The 24,108-nt window shown below is 44.1% G+C and overlaps 1 protein-coding gene and 1 long non-coding RNA gene across 8 annotated transcripts; one reads left to right on the top strand and one right to left on the bottom strand.

Annotated features, from left to right (window-relative positions):
* Positions 1-7,952: 7,952 nt before the first annotated feature.
* LOC102155816 lies at positions 7,953-9,561 on the bottom strand. The gene is made up of 2 exons (XR_005367007.1): positions 8,884-9,561; positions 7,953-8,614 (listed from the first exon to the last, which is right to left on the bottom strand). It is a non-coding gene; the product is annotated as an uncharacterized LOC102155816 (long non-coding RNA).
* On the top strand, positions 9,232-23,626 carry ZBTB5 (zinc finger and BTB domain containing 5). Of its 7 annotated transcripts, none has more exons than XM_038552847.1 (4): positions 9,316-9,454; positions 10,048-10,167; positions 10,731-10,813; positions 19,121-23,626. In XM_038552847.1, the coding sequence occupies exons 2-4, from the start codon at positions 10,138-10,140 to the stop codon at positions 21,156-21,158; spliced, it is 2,151 nt and encodes a 716-aa protein (XP_038408775.1). In that variant the 5' UTR covers positions 9,316-9,454; positions 10,048-10,137; the 3' UTR covers positions 21,159-23,626. The 7 variants fall into 7 exon arrangements, with proteins under 7 accessions (XP_038408774.1, XP_038408775.1, XP_038408779.1 ...); XM_038552849.1 differs by lacking the exon at positions 9,316-9,454 and adding an exon at positions 9,644-9,697; XM_038552848.1 differs by lacking the exon at positions 9,316-9,454 and adding an exon at positions 9,651-9,784.
* The last annotated feature ends 482 nt before the right edge of the window (positions 23,627-24,108 follow it).

Below are 24,108 nucleotides of genomic sequence, written 5' to 3'. Positions count from 1 at the left end.
TTTTAAGGCCGAGTAATATTCCTTTACAGGTATGTGCCACATTTTGCTTATCTATTCATCCATTGTTTTAGCTATCATGAATAATGCTGCTGTGAATTATGGGTATACAAATATCTGTCAGATGCTATTTTCAATTCTTTTGGTTATACACCCAGAAGTAGAATTGATGGATCATATGGTAATTCTATTTTTAATTTTTCAAGAACTGCCATATTGTGTCCCACAGTGGCTGCAATTTACATTCCTATCAATAGGGTACAAGAGTTCCAATTTTTCCACATCCTTATTTGTTATTTTATTTATTTTTTGGATAGTAGCCACCCTAAGGGTGTGAGGTAGTATCTCATTGTAGGTTTGTTTTGCATTTCTGAGATGTTGAGCATCTTTTCTTTTTTTTTTTTTCTTTTTTTTTTGTTGAGCATCTTTTCATGTGCTTATTGGCATTTGTATATCTTCTTTGGAGAAATGTCTATTCAAGTCTTTTGCCCATTTTTGAATCATGTTTTTTGGTTTTATGTTGTTTGGGGGTTGTTCAAGTTTACCTCTCTATATGCTAGACATTAGTCCTTTATCAGACATATTATTTGCAAATATTTTCTTCCATTTTATGAGCTGTTTACTCTGTTGATACTGTTTTTGATGCACATTTTTAAAATTTTCATAAAGTACAATTTGTCTATTTTTTCTTTTGTTGTCTGGGCCTTTGGTATTATATCCAAAATGTTGTTGCCAAAATCCAATGTCATGGAGCTTTCGTCCTATTCCTATGTTTTCTATTAGTAGTTTTAGGTCTTACATTTAGGTCTTTGATCAATTTTGAATTAATTTTTGTATATGGTATTAAGGGTCCAACCTTATTATTTGGCATATACATATCCAGTTTTCCCAGCACCATTTGTTTAAAAGACTGTCCTTTCCCCATTGAATGGTCTTGAGATTCTTGTCAGAAATCATTTGGCCATATATGCATGAGTTTATTTCTGGGCTTTCTATTCTACTCCATTGGTCTATACGTTTGTCTTTATGCCAGTACCACACTGTTCTGATTACTGTGGCTTTACAGTAAGTTTCTTCAATCTTTGTTCTTCTTTTTCTTTCTTTTTTTTATAAATTTTTTAAAAAATATTATTTATTTATTTATTTATGATAGTCACAGAGAGAGAGAGAGAGGCAGAGACACAGGCAGAGGGAGAAGCAGGCTCCATGCACCGGGAGCCCGACGTGGGACTTGATCCCGGGCCTCCAGGATCGCACCCGGGCCTCCAGGATCGCACCCTGGGCCAAAGGCAGGCGCCAAACCGCTGCGCCACCCAGGGATCCCTGTTCTTCTTTTTCAAAGTAGTTTTGGCTATTTGGGGTCCCTTGAGATTCCATATGATTTTTTAGGATGGGTTTTTGTATTTCTGCAAAAAAAAAAACAAAAACAAAACAAAAACAAAAAACATTATTAGGAGTTTTGATAGTGATTGCTTTGAATCTGCATTGCTGTGGGTGAAATCTTAATCTTAACAATATTGTCTTCCAACCCATGAATATGGAATATGTTTCCATTTACGTCTTTAATTTCTTTCAGTAACGTTCCATCATTTTCATTGTACAAGTCTTTCCCTTTCTTGTTTAATTCCAAAGTAGTTAATCTTTTATGTGTAATTGTAAGTAGAATTGTTTCCATAATTTCCTTTGGAGATGCTTCATTGTTAATGTACAGAAATGCAGCTGATTTTTGCATGTTGACTTTGTACCCTGGTATTTTCCTGAATTGATTTATTAGCTCTAACAGGCTTTTGTGTGTATGTGGAATCCTTAGGATTTCCCACATATAAGATCCTATCATGTGTGAAAAGAGAGATGATATTACTTCTTCCCCTCCAAACTGTATGCCTTTTGTTTTTTGCCTAATTGCTCTAGCTGGAAATTCTATTAATTTGTTAAATAGAAGTTGTGAAAATGAGCATCTTTCTTATTCATGATCTTAGAGGAAAGACTTTAAATCTTTCACTATCATGATGTTTGCTGTGGGTTTTCATTATGTTGAGGTAGTTTCCTTCTATTCTTAGTTTGTTCAGTGTTTTTGAAAGGGTGTTGAATTTTGCCAAATGCTTTGTCTGCATCAATTGAGAGGACCATGTGGGCTTTTCCCCTTCTTTTTTTTTTTTTTTTAAGTGGTGTATTATATCAATTAATTTTTGTATATTGAACTATCTTTGTCCTTCCAGGAATAAATCCTACTTGTCATGCTCTATAATCCTTTTAATATGCTGCTGAATGCAGTTTGCTAGTATTTCATTAAGAATGTTTGCATGGAGGGGGGCTGGGTAGCTCAGTTGGTTAAGCAGCCAACCTTCTTTTTTAAAAAAGATTTTATTTATTTATTCATGAGAGACACATAGAGAAGCAGACACAGGCAGAGGGAGAAGCAGGCTGCCTGCAGGGAGCCTGATGTGGGACTTGATCCCAGGACCCTGGGATTATGCCCTGAGCCAAAGGCAGATGCTCAACCGCTGAGCCACCCAGGCAACCCAAGCAGCCAACTCTTGATTTCAACTCAGGTCTTGATCTGAGTCATGCGTTCAAGCCCCATGTTAGGGTTTGAAATGAAAGTGTTTACATCAATGCTCATAGGGATATGGGTTTGTAGTTTTCCTGTAATGTCTTTGTCGAGCTTTGGTATTAGGGTAATGACAAGGAAAAGAATGAAGTGTAGGAAGTGTTAAGAAGTCAGGAAATGTTTCCTCCTCTCCAATTTTTGGGATAAGATTGATAAAGAATAAATGTTTGGTTTTGTCAGTAAAGTCATCAGGTCTGGGGCTTTTATTTGCCAGGAGATTTTTTAAAATTAATTAATTAATTAATTAATTAATTAATTAATTTATTTGAGCGAGCTAGCACGAATGTGAGTGGGTGTGGGGTGGGGTGGAGAGGATTCTCTCTTGAGATGAAATCTCAAGCAGACTCCTCACTGAGCACATGGGTCTCAATCTTATGACCCTGAGATCATAACCTGTGCTAAAACCAAGAGTCAGATGCTTAACTGACTGTGCCACCCAGGTGCTCCTAATTGTCAGGAGATTTTTGAGTACTGATTCAATCTCCTTGCTAGTTATAGGTCTACTCAGACTTTTCTATTTCTTTCTGAGTTAGTCTTGGTAGGTTTTGCATTTCTGGGAATTTGTCCATTTCATCTAGGTTATCTAATTTGTTGGCACAGAATTGTTCATAGTACTCTTATAATCCTTCTTTCTGCAGAATCAGTAGTGATGTCCTCATTTTCATTTTTATAAAGATCTTATCTATTTATTCTTGAGAGAGAGAGAGAGGCAGAGACACAGGCAGAGGGAGAAGCAGGCTTTCTGCAAGAAGCCTGATACGGGACTCGATCCCGGATCCCAGGATCATGCCCTGAGCCGAAGGCAGACACTCAACCGCTGAGCCCCTGGGCGTCTCCTCATTTTCATTTCTGATCTTAGTAATCTTAGCCTCTCCTTTTTTCTTAGTCCATTTAGCTGTAAAGGTTTGTCAATTTTGTTGATCTTTTCAAAGAACCAATTTTTGGTGTCATTAATTTTCTCTATTGTTTTTCTATTCTCTATTTCATTTACCTTTATTACCGTTTTCCTTCTCCAGTTCTGAGTTTCCTTTTTTTTTTTTTTTTTTTTTACTAGTTCTTAAGTAGTAAAGCTTATTAATTTAAAATCTTTCTTGGTTTTTTACTTTTTTATATTTTAGAGAGGGAGGGCAGGGGAAGAGGGAAGAGAGAATGTGAAGCAGGCTCCACATTCAGCACAGAGCCTGATGCAGGGCTCAATCTCACAACCCTGAGATCATGACCTGAGCCAAAATCAAGAGTGAGATACTTAACTGACTGACCCACCCAAGTGCCTCTGAAATCTCTCGTTTTTCTTTTTCTTTCTTTTTTTTTTTTTTTAAGATTTTATTTATTTATTTGTGGGAGACAGAGAGAGAGAGAGAGGTGCTGAGATATAGGCAGAGGGAGAAGCAAGCTTCATGTAGGGAACCCGATGTAGGACTCGATCCCAGGACTCCAAGATCATGCCCTGAGCCAAAGGCAGACGCTTAACCACTGAGACACCCAGGCATCCCTCTCATTTTCAATGTAAGCATTTTTAGCCATAAATTTCCCTCTTAAGCATTTTTTTTTTTTTTTTTTGCTGTGTCCCAAAGGTTTTGGCCTGTTATGTTTTCAGTTTCATTCATCCTAGTATTTTTTTTAAAAGATTTATTTTTTTAAGAGTAAGAGAGCACAAGCAGGAGGGGTAGAGGGAGAGGGAGAACAGACTCCCCACTGAGCAGGGTGCTTGACAAGGGGCTCCATCCCAGGATCTTGGGATCATGACCTGAGCCAAGGGCAGATGCTTAACTGACTGGGCCACGAAGGTGCTCCTCTTTTTGTTTTTCCCTTAAGATTTTATTTATTTATTTATTTGCAGGCACATGAGCAGGGGGAAGGGTAGAGGGAAAAGGAGAGAGAATGCCAAGCAGACTCTGTGCTGGGCCCAACACAGGACATGATCCCAAGATGATGACCTGAACCAAAATAATGAGTCAGACACTTAACCAATGGCACTACCCAGGCCCCCACCTCTAAGTATTTTCTAATTTCCTTTGGAATTTCTAATCTGATCCATTGGTTATTTAAGAGTATGTTGTTTAATTCCCACAAATATTTTACATTTTCCAGTTTTATTTCTGTTACTGATTTCTAATATCATCCCCTTGCAGCCAGAGGAGATACTCTGTATAATATTTATCTTTTATTTTGTTTTATTTATTTTTTAAGGATTTTATTTATTTACTCATGAGAGACACAGACACAGAGAGAGGCAGAGACACAGGCAGAGGGAGAAGCAGGCTCCATGCAGGGCGCCTGACGTGAGACTCAACCCCGGGTCTCCAGGATCAGGCCCTGGGCTGAAGGCGGCGCTAAACCGCTATGCCACCCAGGCTGCCCAATATTTATCTTTTAAAATTTATTGAGACTTGAGACGCCTGGGTAGCTCAGCCGTTGAGTGTCTGCCTTTGGCTTAGGGCGTGATCCTGGAGTTCCGGGATCGAGTCCCACGTTGAGCTCCCTGCATGGAGACTGATTTTTCCCTCTGCCTGTATCTGCTTCTCTGTGTCTCTCATGAATAAATAAATAAAATCTTTTTTTTAAATAAATTTTTATTTATTTATGATAGTCACAGAGAGAGAGAGAGGCAGAGACACAGGCAGAGGGAGAAGCAGGCTCCATGCACCGGGAGCCCGATGTGGGATTCGATCCCAGGTCTCCAGGATCGCGCCCTGGGCAAAAGGCAGGCGCCAAACTGCTGCGCCACCCAGGGATCCCAATAAATAAAATCTTAAAAAAAAAATCTACTGAGACTTGACTTATAGCCTAACATATTGTCTATCCCAGAAAATGTCACAGGTACACTTGAGAAGAATGTGTGCTGTTTTTGTTCGGTAGTGTGTTCTGGATATGTCTATTAAACGTGGTGGGTTGCGTTAATTCTTCTATTTCCTTCCTTCTGTCTGGTTGTCATATCCTTGTTAAGAATGGGATACTATAATCTCCAACTATTATTATAGAACTGTTTCTCCCTCTAATTCTGTCCGTTTTTCCTTCAAATCCCCTGGAAATAACTTCAGCTGGAGGGGAAAAGTCTTGCAACAATGGGGGAGGGAGGTTATGATGCAAGAACCAGGTCTCTTCATCTGCACCTCTGTGATCAGAAGCAGCAATCAGTGATCCCAAATATTTGGGGGACAGAGTCCTTTTTTGCCCATTGTGGCTCTCACAAGCTGGTGCAAGGAGCTCCAGGAACTAGTGCTCCAGGAACCAGCCTGCCACATGGCTGAGGAGTGAGGGATGGGTAGCTTCTGTACTAAGAGCTAAAACTGACTAAAATTTACTGCAATTTATCATCCAAACCTTCCCCTAGAGGTTGCAAGCCTTCAATAGGTTCCAGAGTTTCAAAATAGTTACATCAGACAGAGTCTGCAAGTGTAATTATTGTCTGGGTGAGGAGACAGATTCTTGGTGCTTCCTTCTCTGTCATCTTCCCAGAATCCTCTCTCCAAGTTTTTTTTTGTTGTTGTTTGTTTGTTTTTTTTTACACAATAAAGTATTGTGAAATACATTTGTAATCGTTAGGGTTATGACTGCCTTGTAAATTTTTTCCAGAATTTCCCTGACTAATCTTGCAATATTATCTTCCCTTATGAGTCTTCGAATCAAATATCTAGTTTTAAAAGAATCTTATTGGGATGCCTCGGTGGCTCAGTGGTTGAGCGTCTGCCTTTGGCTCAGGTCGTGATCCTGGGATCAAGTCCCATATCAGGCTCCCTGCAGGGAACCTGCTTCTCCCTCTGCCTCTCTCTCTCTCTGTGTCTCTCATGAATAACTAAAATAATTTTTAAAAAAAAGAATCTTATTGATACTTTTATTGGAAAATTTATATCTTAATTTAGGAGGAATATTGTCAATGATTAAAAAATGAGAGCAATCTAAAATTCCTACAAATACTATTAAAATAATAAAACTCATTATAAAAATTAATTTAATGCAGGGCACCTGGGTGGCTCAGTCGGTTAAGCATCTGACTCCTGATTTCAGCTCAGATCTTGATCTCAGGGTTGTAAGTTTGAGCCTAGCATGGAGCCTACTTAAAAAAAATTAATCGGAGTGCCTGGGTGGGTCAGTCAGTTAAGCCTCTGCCTTTGGCTCAGGTCATGATCTCAGGGGTCCTGAGATTAGGCCCTGTGTTCAGCTCCCTGCTCACTGGGGAACCTGTTTCTCCCTCTCTATCTGCTGCTCCCCCCGGTTGTGCTCTCTCACTCTCAAAATAAATTTAAAAAAACTTTAATACAGAAATATATAAGAACTAAAAATTAAACTCTTAAACATTTCCTTATCACCTCCCCCTTCACTGAGGTTAACTACTGTGAAGAGTTTGTATCCTTTGGTATTTAGCCATAATCTTTACAAACTTTTTTTTAAATTTTTTAAATTTTTTATTTTAATCTTTGATAGTCACAGAGAGAGAGGGAGAGAGGCAGAGACATAGGCAGAGGGAGAAGCAAGCTCCATGCACCGGGAGCCCGACGTGGGATTCGATCCCGGGTCTCCAGGATTGCGCCCTGGGCCAAAGGCAGGCGCCAAACCGCTGCACCACCCAGGGATCCCCTTTACAAACTTTTATGTGTACCTTCGCATGCAGGTTTTTATTAATTTTATTTTATATGTATTGGGATAATTAGAGATGAAGGAGCAGTAATATATACATATCAGTTTTTTTGTAATCCTCTATAGGTGCACAGATTGTTTCCTTTTTTCTTCTACTAACAAAGATGTGATCAAAAACCCCTTGTATATATTTCCATACTTGTGTATTTCAGAATACATTTCTAGAAAGAATTGCTAGCTAAAAGGGAATGAACGCATATTTTAAATTTTGAGAGATACTACCAAGTTATCTTCAGGGAGAGAGCATCAATGATAGTCCCACCAACAACATAGGAGGGGGCCTTTTCACGCTCTCCTAAGTAATAAATACATAGGTCTTTGTAACTTTCCAGTTTGTAAATCCGAGATATCTAGCTCACAGCATTTTTGGATCTAGCTCATAGCATTCATGCCTATGAAAGGACCTCTCACATTGCCTAGGTTATCATTAGAATTCCATATATACAGTTTTACTGCCCATTCTGCAGTAAAATGCGTGTAAGGGCTATGAAATGCCAGGCAGGGCAGCCCAGGTGGCCCAGCGGTTTAGCGCCGCCTTCAGCCCAGGGTGTGAACCTGGGAACTCGGGATCGAGTCCCACGTCGGGCTCCCTGCATGGAGCCTGCTTCTCCCTCTGCCTGTGTCTCTGCCTCTCTCTCTCTCTCTGTCTCATGAGTAAATAGATAAAATCTTAAAAAAAAAAAAAAGAAAGAAATGCCAGGCAATCTTAATGAAAAGAATTTCGCAGCCGACTTCATTGAGTAAAGACATAAATCCAAAGGGCAGCTTTTCCAACCTGTAACGTCGGAATGGATGGATCAGCTGTAACGATATTCAGGCATTTCGTTCTGAAGAAACGGGGTGTTCCATTTTTTTAAAGTCTCCCTCTTACCCCCACCTCACCCCGAGAAGACTCCAGCGGCGATCCCCAGCCCGCCTTTGTCTCCCGAGGCTCGCACAGCTCCCGGACAGCTCCGCCGGCAGGCCCCTTACCCGCCCGCTTCTCTTCACCGGGGGCAGGAGGGCTTCCTCCCCGCCCAGGGCCCGGCGCCCCCGGGAGGCTCTCGGGCTCTGCGTCCGAGCGTGTCCCCGGGAGCTCGGGAGCCACCTGGGAGCCCGGCAGCCGCCCCGGAGCCAGCTCTGGCGGCGTCCCACGGAAGTGCGCGGGCCTTCCACGGCGGTTCTGGAGCTGGCAGGTGTACCGGACCCGTATCGGAGGGCGGAGCGCAGGGCGAGTCGGCGCCGGCAGCCCCGCCGGACTCCTCCCGTGCCCGCGCCGGGAGATGCAGCCGCCGGGACCCGCCGGCTCAGCGACTTAGGGCGGCATCGCACCCAAGTGCTGTCGGACCGACGGGATTTCTGGTTCCGCGTTTTTAGCCTGGGTTTGACCTAATTCAAGGACTGCGTTATTTTTCCCGAAGTCTACGAGAGGGGAGGGGCCCAACCTCCCGCCCACTGCGGGTAGGGGCTCCGCAGAGGGCTCTGGCTTCAAGGGAGGAGCGGGCGGCCACGCAAGGGCCAGACGCCGCGAGGGTGGGGTAATCCTTCGGGTCCGGCCAATGGTGGGACCCGCTCCCCCGCGGACTGGCCTCGCGGCTCGCGCGGACCTCGGGCAGCCGCCGCGGCGATTGGCACAATTAGGCGGAAAACCCGCTTACCTCAACCGTAACGGCTCTTCATTGGCTGCGGCCCACAGTCTCTTCCCCGCAGTCCAAACCTAGAGCCGCTTAGGGATAAATCCCGCCTTAGAAGGCGTTTGATAACAGTTTTACGTGTTGTAAGGCAAACGGTGATTGGCCAGAGAGCTCACGGATTCGGTCGGTAGTAAACACAGCGAGCTCCCGGAGCCGTGGATTGGCCGGTGTTGCGGGGGGCCGAGTAAATTCCTCCGGGTTCCGCGCGCCGATTGGCTGTCCTCCGGGCCCGGGCCCGCCCCCTCCCCTTCTCATTGGCTGCAGCACGGCCGGTGGGAGGAAGAATGGAGCGGAGTAGGCTCGCTCGCGGACGTCACTTCCGTTTACTGTCGGCCGCCGCCGCGGTGTTCTCAGAGTGCGGCGGCGAACGGACTGAAGGAGCCGGGGGACGTAGAGGCGGGGTGGGCGGAAGAGGGAGGAAATCCCATCGCGGAGACGCCGGCCTGGACGTTCCCGCCTCCTCCGATACTGTCAGGTCGGATCGGAGAAGGGTCACCGCCTCCTCCAGCGAGCAGGGGGGCGGAGCCCGGCTCAGGTGAGGCGACCCTGTCAGCACCGGCGGTGGCGGAGCGCGCGGGCGCGCTCACGTGGAGACCGTTGGGCTCCAGAAGAGCCGGGCGGGCGGCGGGAGCCGGCTCGCGCCTAGGCGTCGGGGCGCGCGCAGACGCGTACGGGTGCCCCCCGCCCCCCCCGCCCCCCCGCCTGCCTTTCTGAAGGGGTATTGTTACCCTTCGGAGCCGAGGGGCCAGGCGGGTTCTTCTGCGCAGGCGTCCCCCAGGTCCCGACGCCAGGCTGTCTGCCGGGCGGGGCGGGGGCGCTTGCCCCCACGGATCCGCGGGCGGGCGACGTTGGTGGCCGGCATGGGGTGGGCGAGGCCCGGGACCTACAGGCTGGCGGGGTCGCCGAGTGTCTGCCGCCCTGCGGGAGGGGGCCGGGTGGCTCCGCCGCCCTCCGCCCGGGTCTGTGAGCGTCGAGGTTTCCTTTCACGCGAGCCAGGCCGAAGCGGTCTGGAATCGGGGACCGGCCGTTGACCCTGGAGGGGTGGAGCCAGTCTTCTGGAATGCCCCAGCTTGTTATCTGAGGACTAAACTGTTTCTGGGCATTTACTGAATATCCACTTTTTTCCAGGCTTCGTGTTATAGGAGCTTTGGGGGATGCAGTGGTTAAGGACGGCCGTTCCCCCTCCTCCCGTTGTTTGGAGGACAGATTTGTACGGGAATGCTAACATTGAATCAAGGGGGCTTGAAGGTTAGTTTTTTTTTCCCTTCAAAAAAAAAAAAAAAAAAAAGGTTGTTACAAAGTCAGTCTGCATTCTGGCCTGGCGGAGGCTGCTGTAAGAAGCTTAGTTCTTTATAGGAGAAAAATCCTGAATATTTATTCGGAGGAAAATTTTTAGGGAAAACAGTAAAGTCTTGATTACTAAGGAATATGCTCCGGTTCTGGTTAATGTGAACGACCAGAAGGAACTGTTCGCCTTCAAGATTTAAAACGAAACTTTTCCCCAAATACGTTAATAGACTTTTCAGTTGTATTTAAGTAGAAGATATTAGTTATGTATATTGTTTTTTTTTTTTAAATAAGATTTTATGTATTCATGAGAGAGAGACACACACACACAGGCAGAGGGAGAAGCAGGCTCCATGCAGGGAGCCCGACGTGGGACTCGATCCCGGGACTCCAGGATCAGGCGCTGGGCTGAAGGCAGCGCTAAACCGCTGAGCAACCCAGGCATCCCCTATATGGGGTGTTTAGAGGTTGAAGAGAATGCAGTGTCTTAGTCACTCTGATGACCTGTTATCCTTGTGCCTTAGATAATTCACAAGGGATGCCGCCTGCCTAGTCCTCTTCTGGAGAACTTGCTTTTTTCCTTTGCTGAAATCTTCCGATTTCCCAGGTGAGGGTTGTTGGCAGCAAACTAAAAGAGCAGAGGTGGTGGGGAGAGAAGAAATAATTTTAGAGAACAGCCTCCAAACCAAGGGAAGGCCTGCCCTTACTGCTTTATTAACTCCTGCTGGAAATCCCAGCAAACTTGGGAAGATTGGCTTAGCGGCCACAGCCAACTTGGTGACCTGCCAGGTAAGACTGACTGGTTGGGGACTTGTTCTGGGCCCTTGTGTTTTGCTGAATAAATGAACCAGGACTTTTTTAGAGTTCTGAAGTAAACTTATTTTTTGATTTACCTTTTTTGTTCTAAAAATTGTGTCAAAACATAGCGGGGCATACTGGCAAGCTGTATTCTGGTTAATTGCGGTATCTAACAAAATGCTGAATGTGCTAAGATTGGGCAGAAAAGCATCTTAGAGTAGGATGTTTTCCTAAATTTAGAGGTCAGTGCTATTGAAAAAGACTGTTGCAAGACTATCACAAGTTGAAGTCAATTTAAAAAATCACTTTAATACAAAATGCACGCAAACGTTTTAATATTTAAAGTACTTAGCATTGGGGCACCTAGGTGGGTCAGTTATTGTCCAGCTCATGATTTCGGCTCAGGTCACTGGCTTAGAGTTGTAAGATCGAGCCCCAGGTCGGGCTCTGCACTGGGCATGGAGCCTGCTTAAGATTCTCTCTCTCCCTCTGCCCCTCCCTCCCCTAAAAAAATAATAATAAATTTTTAAAATATAAAAAAAAAATAAAGTACTTAGCATGAATTATAGTGGATTGGAATTCTTCTGTGTGGGTAAGGCTTAAAAATATCTTTTGTACAGTGAGACATGACAAAGCCTGATGTAGTGCTGACACAGAATCTTGAATCTGCCTCAATTTTTCCTTGGAAAAGGAAAAGAAAAATTTAAGCTACTGAGTCTATGTTAGCTTTCAACTTGTATTTTTTTAATGTAAATTTGTGGTAAACAAGTACTTTTCTCCTCTGCCAGGTTTAAGCATATATATTTCTCTTTTATTGCACTTAACATTTCTCAAAATATGGACATTGAATAGTAGGGGCCAAATTTTGTTAGTGTAGCAGGTGGGCTGGAATGTAACACGACACTGCACCTTTTGTCTGAGTATGAAGTAAACTTCTCATATGCTAAAAGACCAGCTGTTTCTGAGTGAATTGCTGCTCTTACAGTTGTTTTCATCATATTCATCACTGAATAGTGGCTTTTCATCTCAAGGTCCAATTTGGGGGGGTACCTTTCATTTGATTAGTTATACATATATTTGCTAAAAGCTTTGATTTATCTTTCTGACAGCCCAAACAGATTAGGAATTGTGTTGGAGTACTGACTTTATTATAATATAATAGGCATATTGTACTGTACCCTGGAAGGAAGTCACTATGCATAGCTCACACCAAGGAGTGGGGAGTTATGTTCCATGACCTTGAGGGTAGAGGATCTACATAATTTACTTGGAATTTTTCTGCCTAGGAGATTTGACTCTTCTCTCCCATTTATTTATGTAAGCAATTGTCTATCTCAGTATGGATCTATGGGTATTTATTTTATATATTTGGAGTATAATCCAATACTGTCTTATTTATATTTTTGCTAAATTGTTCCAATTTTGGCCTTTGGGAACTCTTTCTCTGGTTGGGTCCCATGTCCCTTTCACATACTCTCATTATCAGTTTGTTTGTTTGAAGCATTTCCTTACTTCCTGACACTGTAAGATACTGCAGGCTTAACTTGTGTATTTACTGCCCCAGTCCTAGAATCCACCATTTCTCCAAAGAGTACTCATTCCTTTTGTTAGAAAATGATACTTGAAACCAAGATCTGGGCACCAGGATGCTCGGGTTGGTACTGATTTACATTTCTTTGGAAATCTCTTTAATTTTGTAGAGGTCGGGTGGATTCTCATACCTGCTTTTGTATTCAATTTGTTGTGATATAATCTTGATTAAAATATATCAAGAAAAATCCATCATCACACAAATATGTACTTGGAAAAGGGAAAAGTATTTTAGTAGCTTTTTCAAATAACTTTGGATATTCTTTGCTGATACTATAAACAGAGCTCAGCAAATGATATTTTCTTAAGTGGTTGATTAGTTGCAGTGTGTAATCTGAAACCATAAAGTCAACAAGCATCATATTCTGTTACATTGAAATATATTAGTTTGTATCTTGCACTTGAATGCATTTTTTAAAATCCATAACTTATTTTTTTATTTTATTTTAAGATTTTATTTATTTATTCATGAGAGACAGAGAGAGGCAGAGACATAGGCAGATGGAGGAGAAGCAGGCTCCATGCATGCAAGGGGCCTGATGGACTTGATCCCAGAACTCTGGGATCATGCCCTGAGCCAAAGGCAGACGCTCAATCACTGAGCCACTCAGGCGTCCTCATAACTTATTTTTTAATATCACAGTTTATAACACTGGTCATTTGGAACATTACTGATTCACTGGTTATGCAGATCTTCCAAATGTTGATGCATTTATAATGTAAAAAAAAAAATCACATTCCATTAATATCACCGATGATCTCAGTGGGTTTGAGCATTGGGAAGCTGTGAAACTCCTAATGACATATATAAATTTTCCAAAATTACAATTTTTACCTGAAAGCTCAAATTTTATCATAGGCAACAAATACTATAAGTGGTTTTCCTTGAAATGACAAACGCATTTCATTCATCTTCGCAAAAGTGTCTGGGAAATACTCAAGTCCGAATAACTATAGCTCTCATTGTCCTTCCAAGTTATAATGGTGTTCCATGAAAAAAAGCAGTTAGTTCAACTTACAACTAGAAATCGCACAAGTATTTTTCCTTGCAACAACATTGCATTTGCATTTTGTTGCATTTTGCATTTTAGTATGCAGCACAATTACTTCAAATGTATTTTACATTGCATCTCATGTTAAAAAAGACATGTATTGAAGAATTGGAACTAACAATAATGAAGGGAAGGGGAGATTCAGTCCCCCGTAGTGATGGCATTCTCGTAAAAGTGGCTGAGTCCAGCACACACAGAAACGGCATTCTGGCCAGATTGTTCCTGCTGCCCAGTTCAAGCTAAGCTGTCCAGCCTTCTCATCAGTTTTTTAGCAGCTTACTTTTATGCTCTGGTTAGCTACAAACAGTTTCTGTTGCTGCAGCCAAGAACCTTGGCTGATACCATACTCAGGCTTTAAAAAATAGAATTAAAATATTTTTTTTACAAAAGTTACCGGAAAAGTGGTGACAGTCCTTAGTTCAAAATTATATGCCTCTTTGTTAACTTTCCTGATGATGTGTGGTGTTCATTAATACCAGTTTTGAGCATTCACTATCCAATACCTACCTTTCCAGTCTTACCTACTCTCCAGCCAGAATAGATACACTGCCTCCGGGATCCCTGGGTGGCGCAGCGGTTTGGCGCCTGCCTTTGGCCCAGGGCGCGATCCTGGAGACCCGGGATCGAATCCCACATCGGGCTCCCGGTGCATGGAGCCTGCTTCTCCCTCTGCCTATGTCTCTGCCTCTCTCTCTCTCTCTCTCTCTCTGTGTGACTATCATAAACTAAAAAAAAAAAAAAAAAAGATACACTGCTTCCCCCACCTCAAACCTCTCCCCACTTTTACCTCTGCCTGGAACGTATTTTACATCTCATTTTATCCAAATGCAAACGTGTACTTAGCTTTGTTGTCAGGGCTACCAAGACGCTGGAAATAACCTTTTGCCTTCTCTGAGTCAGCAAGCACACTTCATCTCTTAGGTGGCACCTAGTGCTTTCCACTTGATAATATGGTTGTTTGTATATGTCTTGTTTCCACTAAGCACCTGTGACAGGACTATGCCATATAAATCTCTGTTCTATAGCACTTAACCTTGAACGAAGCAAGCACTTCAAAACATCATATGAATGGATTTGTATACCAAATACACAGGTGCCTTCATGGGCTGTTGCAATCTCTAGGGCTGTATAGCCCCTCCAGTACATGGCTCCCAAGTTGCTAGGCCTCTTTTCTCCCTTAGTGGGTCAGCTGTCGTCTTTTTTGCAGCTGTCAGTGTGCAGCCGCCTCTTGTCCTCATTCTAGAATTGCTGTTGCTCATCTTCAGTTAGGAAACTAGAAAAGCTTGAATTTTGTTTGTTAAAAGACCGAGAACACTTGAGGGACTTTCCTATGAGGAAATCTTTCATATGGAGGCTTTGATGTTTATTTGGGATATTCTGAGACTTTCTGGGTTTTGGCTGATTTTAGAGATAATTGGGACTCTCAGGAAAATGACTGTTGAGTAATATGATATTATATTTCATCTGTATACAGTCAACGCTCTTTCAACACATAATTTACTGAGCTGTGTATCAGGAATCTTGGGAGGGAGAGAGAAAATGCAGTCTCTGCCCTCAAAAAGCTGTTTTAGTACAAACAGCATTTTGAGTTTGCAGTTAGGAATATAATAAATAGGGCACTAATACCTTTTCTTACTCAAACTGAATCATGAAGTTCTAGGTCAGCCAATCCCCAGGAATTTTGAACTGGAAAAGAAGGTGGCAAAGCTGGGAGAGTTGAGGGTGGGGTGAGATGATAAGGGATCTGGCTCTAGCTTGCGTTCTCCAGTCATGCTCACTTTTTAGTCATTGATAGATTTCTTTTTTAATAGATCTAATCTGTCCAGTTTCTGAGCCAGCCCTGGCAGAGCAGAAACAGATTATAAAATTAGTCAAGCTGACAGGTTGCGTTCTGGGGTTAACACTGGGCACCTGTGTGCCCACCTAGTTCCAAACATTCCCTCCCTCCACTTAGTCAAATCAGAACAATGGGTGAATGTTCTAGGGCTCCAGGACTTGGAGTCCTGTCAAAAGTCCTAGACTGCTTGTCTGGGACCTTGTCTAGTTTTGTTCTCTTACATTTATTTTTGTCTGTATCACCTTTAAAAGTGGAGGAAAAGTTGTTTGATTATTTTTTTCTGCTAGGGTCTTACCTAGATTAGGGATACTGAATGTTAAGAATTCCTTAGAATGTTAAGACACTTCCTGCAAGTGGCAATTTTGCAGGTCCTGCCTGGCACACAGGCAGCAAATCACTCAATATGGTGTCAGATGATATTTGAGTGTGGGTGTACTTGTCCTTATGAAGTAAGTATATTATTGAAAAAGCATGTGGGTAGGTCAGTAGATAAGTCAAATAGTTTAAAATGTGGTATTAATTGGTTTGTTCTCTTAGAACACAAATGAACTTTTTTATTAGTTTAAAGCATTATTAGGAAAGTAAATCTATTGAGAAAACAGTCAGCTCTTGATTATTCATGTTAATGTAATGAGCAGTGGTATAAGTGTATTTTCTTAATTATATTTAGTTTGGAAATTAATAAAAATCTGTTCATGCAGATAACAAATATTGTAGTGTACACTTGTTAAGAGTTATAAATTGGTAAAGTACTTGCTATATCTCCTCCAACATATAGAGTCATATTGTCATATTTTGAAATCTTTTAAAGAGACCTAAAGTTTTTTTCCTTGGTTTTAAGGTTTTAGATATCAGCTTTCAGTAAAACTATCTTTTCAACATGAGCTCTTTTTATCGCTTTTATATTATTGGACCTCTGGGTTTGCTCTGGTTGCTTGGGAATTTTGAATAACCATGATCTTGATTCATGACTCTTCCATCAGAGCTGAGAGTAATAAATTTTATATCTCCCAAACTAACTGAATTTTTTTTAAACTACTCCTTCTAGATGCAAAAAGGTTTTAAGAAAGCCATGTTATTTAGATTTTCCTGAAAGTTTTTTTTTTTTTTTTTAGATTTATTTGACAGAGAGCACGAGCATAAGTAGGCAGAGCAACAGGCAGAGGGAAAGGGCGAGGGAGAAGCAGGCTCCCTAATGAGCAGAGAGCCTCATGCATGGCTTGATCCTAACACTCTGAGATCATGACTTGAGCTGAAGGCAGACACTTAACCAACGAAGCCCCCAGATGCTCCTGAAATTATGTTTTAAATCTCATGTTTGACTATGCGACAGATCCAACATAAAGTAGGTTAAGATAAAAGGGGAATTCATTGGCTCATGAAATAGGAAATCCTAGGTGATGCCACCTACAGTCATGGCTGTCCCAGGGTCTTGATGTCATCAGGATATTGTTTTGGGTACTGCTTTCTTTTGTGTTGGCTTCCTTCTCAGGCAGGCAAAAATGGCCATCATCAGTGTTAGTCTTACATCTACTTTATAACTTGCCCGCTGGTGAAGGGAATCCCAATGCAGACTCTGATTGGCATGGCTTAGGTCACATATCCATCTCTGACAACCACTGTAGTCATGGGGCCAGGTCTCCCTGGATTATTTGTTCACTCCTGGAACTCAGAGGTTTGAGGCAGTCTGATCTACACCACACACATTAAGAATGGGTGAAAAGTGATTTCCCCCAAAGACATAGTAGGCAGACAAAAAAAAAAAAAAAAAAAAAAGCGTCACTTGGAGATAGTATTTGAATGTTGATTTGTGAGGAGATGTTAACAAGTTTCACATTGTTCCAGTTAATTCTTGCCATGTAACAAATCACTTGCAAACTTAATGGCTTGAAATAAAAATTTTATCTCAGTTCTAGGAGTTGACTGGGTTCAGCTAGATGATTCTTTCTTAGGGTTTGTCATGGGGTTGAAGTCAGACCATAACTAGGGCTGAAGTCACCTTGAAGGCATACTCATGTCTGGGAGTGAGTGCTGTCAGCTAACCTTCAGGGAGGCTTCCGCACAGCACGGTGGCTGGGTTCCAAGAGCAAGCCAGAAAGAACCACCGAAAGTTACATTGCCTTTTATGACCAAGTCGCAGAGTGTAATTTCTGCCCGTCAGATTTGCCTGGCTTCAAGGGGAATGAACACAGGCCCCACCTCTTGGTGAAAGGAGGGTCAATGTCACATTGTAAGAGAGCGTGAAGGATGGGTGAGCTTAATGTGGCCAGCCATCTTGGATAATACAATCTGCTTTACACATTGCCTTATTTCAAGCGAATAGTTTTTATAAAGAACATGAAATATAAATCAGTTGTGGGTTGTCCTTATATTGACCATATCACTTTGTTGCCTCTTGTCTCAGGTAGTATCGCTGGCTTTCTGGCTATCTTTCTCCTTTTCTAATAGCAGTCTGATTTCCTATTTGTAAATTATCTCAGTCCGCTTTATGTACCGTCATGTTAGGTGGATAAATCAGCACCTAGCTTGTCACTATAGAAGTAAAAAACAAACAAACAAAAAAGAAGTAAAAAACAGAAGAAAAAAAAACCTTTCTCTTTGCTTCCTCAGCACAGTCACCATTTGGGGCAAGTAGGTCCTTAAGCTCAGCATATAAGAGCTCTCCTAGACCTTCCAGTAGATTATTTTTTTTCTTAGATAGACTTCCAGACAATCCTCCTGTCTTGGCATCCCCTTTTAGTCTGCTTCCCCTGGCACTTCTGCAGCCAGTTCCTGAGCTTTTGGGTAGGTGGGCGGCTTATATGGAAGTCAGGTGGTTTCAACCGTTGCCAGTTTAGGATTTAGCACTCTGGGCATGCTGAATCAGCACTCATTTACGTGCTCACCAGCTTCCAGAATGCTACTGATACTTCTCTCCTGTTCTTTTCCTTGTGGGATTCTACTTTTCAAGCAACAGCAAATCCAGAAACTTTCGTGTCCTTTTAGTGAGGGTAGATGCATGTGTGCATCATCTGTAGCTGGAAATCTTACCTACTAATACTGGTTTGTCTCCCTCACAAGATTGGAATTTCATGGAGCTTATTCACTGTTGTTAGGAGTACAGAATTCTAATTATCTTCTATGGGATAGCTATTTTATCACTTACACATTGATCTTTTCTAACATGAGTGGGTCGTATGCAGAGTGAAGGGGAGTCTGTAAACAGCCAGTGGCTGATCCCACATGTGTACATGGTTCCAGGATTGCTAGCTGAATTGGCATTTGCTCTTTATTTGACAGTTTTTTTTTTAATCTTTATTTATTTATGATAGTCACAGAGAGAGAGAGAGAGAGAGAGAGAGAGGCAGAGACACGGGCAGAGGGAGAAGCAGGCTCTCCATGCACCGGGAGCCTGATGTGGGATTCGATCCCGGGTCTCCAGGATCGTGCCCTGGGCCAAAGGCAGGCGCTAAACCGCTGCACCACCCAGGGATCCCTATTTGACAGGTTTTTAGACTGTGTGCCCATCATCAGAAAAACCAAAAGCTTTAAAAGGTCCAAGCTTGGCTGTCCACATCTATTTTCATCACACCCTCTGTGCTCCAACTTTGATATCAGCTTTTCTAAGTCTTAACACTTTCTTCGTTTTTTTCTATAGGATCATGGATTTCCCTGGACACTTTGAACAGATCTTCCAGCAGCTGAACTACCAGAGACTTCACGGGCAGCTCTGTGATTGTGTCATCGTAGTGGGGAACAGACATTTTAAAGCCCACCGCTCTGTACTAGCAGCATGCAGCACGCATTTCCGAGCCCTGTTCTCAGTGGCAGAGGGAGATCAGACCATGAACATGATCCAGTTGGATAGCGAGGTGGTGACAGCGGAGGCCTTTGCTGCACTGATTGACATGATGTACACCTCCACCCTCATGCTGGGGGAGAGCAATGTTATGGATGTCTTATTGGCAGCCTCTCACCTGCATTTGAACTCTGTTGTTAAAGCTTGTAAACATTACTTAACGACAAGGACGCTGCCCATGTCACCCCCCAGTGAGCGCGTCCAGGAGCAGAGTGCCCGCATGCAGCGCTCCTTTATGCTGCAGCAGCTGGGGCTGAGCATCGTGAGCTCAGCCCTCAATGCCAGCCAGAGTGGCGAGGAGCAGCCGGCCCCCATGAGTTCTTCGATGCGCAGTACCCTGGACCAGCGGACACCCTTCCCCATGAGACGCCTTCATAAGCGCAAGCAGTCTGCGGAGGAGCGGGCCAGACAGCGCCTCCGACCCACCATGGACGAGTCTGCCATTGCTGATGTCACGCCAGAGAACGGGCCGTCAGGAGTTCATTCTCGGGAGGAGTTCTTTTCACCCGATTCCCTGAAAATTGTGGATAACCCTAAGGGTGACGGAATGACCGACAACCAGGAAGACAGTGCCATCATGTTTGACCAGTCTTTTGGTGCTCAAGAAGATGCCCAGGTGCCCAGCCAGTCCGACAATACTGCGGGCAACATGGCCCAGTTGTCCATGGCCTCCCGTGCAACTCAGGTTGAGACTAGTTTTGAGCAGGAAGCTGCAACTGAGAAAAGTGGTTTTCAGTGTGAAAATTCCGATGTTGGCCTTGGTGAGAAGGAACACATGAGAGTGGTGGTTAAATCTGAGCCTCTGAGCTCTCCTGAGCCTCAGGATGAAGTGAGTGATGTGACCTCGCAAGCAGAAGGCAGCGAATCTGTGGAAGTGGAAGGGGTTGTGGTCAGTGCCGAGAAGATAGACCTCAGCCCTGAAAGCAGTGATCGGAGTTTTTCAGATCCCCAGTCTAGCACTGATAGGGTCGGTGACATCCATATTTTGGAAGTCACAAACAACCTAGAACATAAATCCACTTTTAGCATTTCAAATTTTCTTAACAAGAGCAGAGGAAGTAACTTTAGTGCAAATCAGAACAATGATGATAATATCCCAAACACTACTAGTGACTGTAGGCTGGAGGGCGAGGCCCCGTATTTGTTGAGTCCAGAGGCTGGGCCTGCGGGCGGGCCCTCCTCGGCCCCCGGCTCTCACGTGGAGAACCCGTTCAGTGAGCCAGCAGACTCCCATTTTGTCAGGCCTATGCAGGAAGTGATGGGCCTGCCATGTGTGCAAACGTCAGGCTACCAAGGAGGAGAGCAGTTTGGGATGGACTTCTCCAGGTCTGGTTTGGGCCTCCACTCCTCCTTTTCCAGGGTAATGATGGGCTCCCCGAGAGGAGGAGCCAGTAACTTCCCATACTACCGACGCATAGCTCCCAAAATGCCGGTTGTAACTTCTGTCAGGAGCTCTCAGATCCCAGAAAACTCTGCCAGTTCCCAGCTAATGATGAATGCGGCCACATCCTCATTCGAAAATGGCCATCCTTCGCAGCCTGGCCCTCCGCAGTTGACCAGGGCGTCTGCTGACGTCCTGTCTAAGTGCAAGAAGGCCTTGTCGGAGCACAACGTCTTGGTGGTAGAGGGGGCTCGCAAGTACGCCTGCAAAATCTGCTGCAAGACTTTTCTGACCCTGACAGATTGCAAGAAGCACATCCGTGTTCACACAGGTGAAAAACCCTATGCCTGCCTCAAGTGTGGCAAGAGGTTCAGTCAGTCCAGCCACCTGTATAAACATTCAAAGACTACCTGCCTGCGCTGGCAGAGCAGCAATCTTCCCAGCACTTTGCTCTAACCCCGACCTCTCGAGATTGCGCCGAAGCCAGTTGTTGGACCGAAGCGAACATCTCTTCTGGTTGGAGGTTAATGCCATTGGGCTTGAGGCTTTGGGCCCCCCCAGTGGCGCGTGCAAATTCCAGTGACTAGTAAGTGGAGAATTAATAGGTGTAGCACTTGTGCTGCTGCTGCGTTTCTGAGTGAAATGCACACTTTTAGAGAGGGATGCAGTCCCCGAAACCCAGTTCTTCCTTAGGGTTGAGTAATACAGTCAGAAAGTAGTTTGTAATTGATGGTGTTAAAAGTGGCACATTTAAAAATTAAAAATTGAAGTGCAAAAAAATTTTTTTAGCAATTTTTGTAAAACTCTGTGAAGCATTTAATTAAATTTCCTATATCCTCTGAAGGGAATATTATATACTTGTACAGTGATGCAAAACGCACTTATGTGTAACCAGTGGCGATCTTGTGCCTGTCTGCAAGGAAGGCCCTTGAGGACATGCCTGCCCGCCACAAATGCTTTAAAGTGTATCATGAGCTAGTCCTAGGCCTCAGAAAGTACTGTATTTTTCATTTTTGTCTCAACTGCAGTCACAGACGCTGCACTTTGATGGTGCTGACACTGGGTCCAGAGCAAGCATTCTCCGGACTGTTAGGTGTACATACTTTTGAAAACATCACTGCTGGATAGATGTTTTAACAGTTTTTCCTGGTTTTAAAAACAAAGTTGTAAATGGAGTATGTACTGTAGGGAGTGGCAAGTAAGGTATTGTTTCTGTTTGTGCTGTTTTAGCAGTATTTTAACCTACTTGTATTACATATGTTACAGTTCCATGTTTGGAAGTCAGAAAAGAGCTAGTGTGTGTCTTTGTTCTAATGATGTGGAGTCCTGTTTTGTGGGATCTTTCATGGTGCATCCATCCAGGCTTTGGGGGTCAGTCCTGCCTGACGCATTTCACCCGGTCACAAGCCTGTTCTCTGCTTTGCTTCTCCGCACTCTCCTGCCCCGCCTGGCATCTTTTCCAGGACTGCATTTCTGTTTTTGTTGCAAACTAACCAAAAATAATGTTAACCCCTCTCCACCATGGGTTTATCCCTTTTATATACTATAGTTTTAAATTCTAGACCATGAACTTTTACCGTTGTGGCTCCAACCCAAGACTGAACGTTTTAAATTGTTTAGAATCCAAACGTAGTAGCGGTGTTCCCAGATAAATATTTTCCAGACTTTATAAGAGAGCTGGGCAGCCTAGAGCATGGAAGTCACCAAGTAGCACCTGAGACCATTAGAGGAGACCGTTGGGCCACTGTCTGGGGTCTCGGTCTCTGTGGGTGCCGCCGCCCCCCCCCCCCCCCCCCCCGCCTCTCCAGCCCCACCTGCACCTCAGGGCTGTTGGTGGCACCTGCACTAGGCTGAGCCCTGGCTAGTGTGCATCCAGGGGGACAGGTTTCTGTGGAGCTCATGAAGTGAGTTTAATTCATGCATGCGCATGAGTTCATTTTTTATACAGCTCCTTCAGGGACATCAAACTGTTGTGCATAATCGAAAGAAGCCCTTCAGGTCTTACTTGGAACTGTTTAGAGAGCTAAGTACGTGTAGCCTAAAACAATCGGCATGTGTTTTCTTCCCTTTATCTAGTGTGTCCAGTTACATATCTGTCTGTGGATAAACTCACATTGTTCGTAGTCAGGCTTAGCATCTCCTATGAACTGATTCCCAGGGAGAAAGCCAAAAAAGGAAACTTCTGTGACTCCTCTCCTTTTCCACAGATGTGGGAAAGAGACCGTTGGAGGATGTGGGGTCACGTGTGAAATTCAGTTGTGTGTGCGGCTGTTGTTAGCAGTCACATTCTGCCGGGCTGTGAGGGGGCTCTCCTGTGCCCCTCTCCTTGATGCGGGGACCAGTGTCTTGTGAGGAGATTAACCTTGGGAGGCAGGTGGGTCAAGGTGGAGCATAGGACAGGGCCTGCCTGGGCCCGGGGACGGGGAGCAGCGGCAATGGGGAGAGCAGTGGTAGCTCTCCTTCCCTTCCATCTTGGGAGGAGGTGCCCGGAGGCTGGGCCCTCACCTCAGCTCGGGCATTAAGTGGACTTTGCGTTAGGGCCTCTCTCTGATATAGGGGCTGGACCCTGCCTCTCCACTGCTAGATAGAATCTGGACTCTCTCATCTACCTCTTAGGCAATCGGTTTCTATATGCGAGAAGCAAGCTTTTGGGCCAGTGTCCTCATACATACTATAGAACTTAAAAATAACTCAGAGGTTCCCTGTACAACCAGTCTCAGGGGTCCTATGAGCCGTAGTTTCTACCTGAATTACAACTGGTTTGGGGTACCTGAATTTTGATTGGTTAGCCTTAATTATAGCCTGGCATAATCATTTCTGGTGATCAAATTGCAAAGTTCTATCAGGGCACCTATGTCAGTGGTGCTATGCTGGTCAAAATTTGAGATTTTGAAATAAAAAATTTGACACATACATGCCTCTAATTAAGTAGTGTTCTTTTTCTTTGCTTAGGTTTTAAGGTTGAAAGAAAAAACGGAAGTAGTATGGCTTTCTCTCCTAACCTTGCTTTGACCAGTACTTTAAAAACAAAACAAAACCCAAGCCTCCTACAAAATAACCCTTAATGCTGCCAGCCACGATGACTATCATTCCCTCGGTTCGGTCCCTCTGCTCTCCCTGCACTCTGTCTGAGCCGAAGACACATGACAAGTTTTGTTCTCCCCACACCCAGTTCTCCTCTTAGCCAGCCTGCTTCATCCCGCGCTTTCTGCTGCTCCCTTAGCTGCCTGCTGGGCTGAACGCTCCATCTGTCGGCTTGGCTGCAGGGAAGATCCAGAACCGATTCTCTGGGCAGGAGTAGGGCCTTGGCCTTGGGAGGGAGGAGTAAGCGAGGTGGTCACCAGAAAAAGGGCATCTGCCTGGGGTGTAGGGGTAGGGGCAGTGGGGAATGGACAAAGGGATCCAA

Source organism: Canis lupus, chromosome 11, assembly GCF_011100685.1.
Source record: "Canis lupus familiaris isolate Mischka breed German Shepherd chromosome 11, alternate assembly UU_Cfam_GSD_1.0, whole genome shotgun sequence".
Classification (NCBI taxonomy): Eukaryota; Metazoa; Chordata; class Mammalia; order Carnivora; family Canidae; genus Canis; species Canis lupus.
Note: the sequence above shows the minus strand (reverse complement) of the source record. Positions and strands in the feature narration are given on the sequence as shown.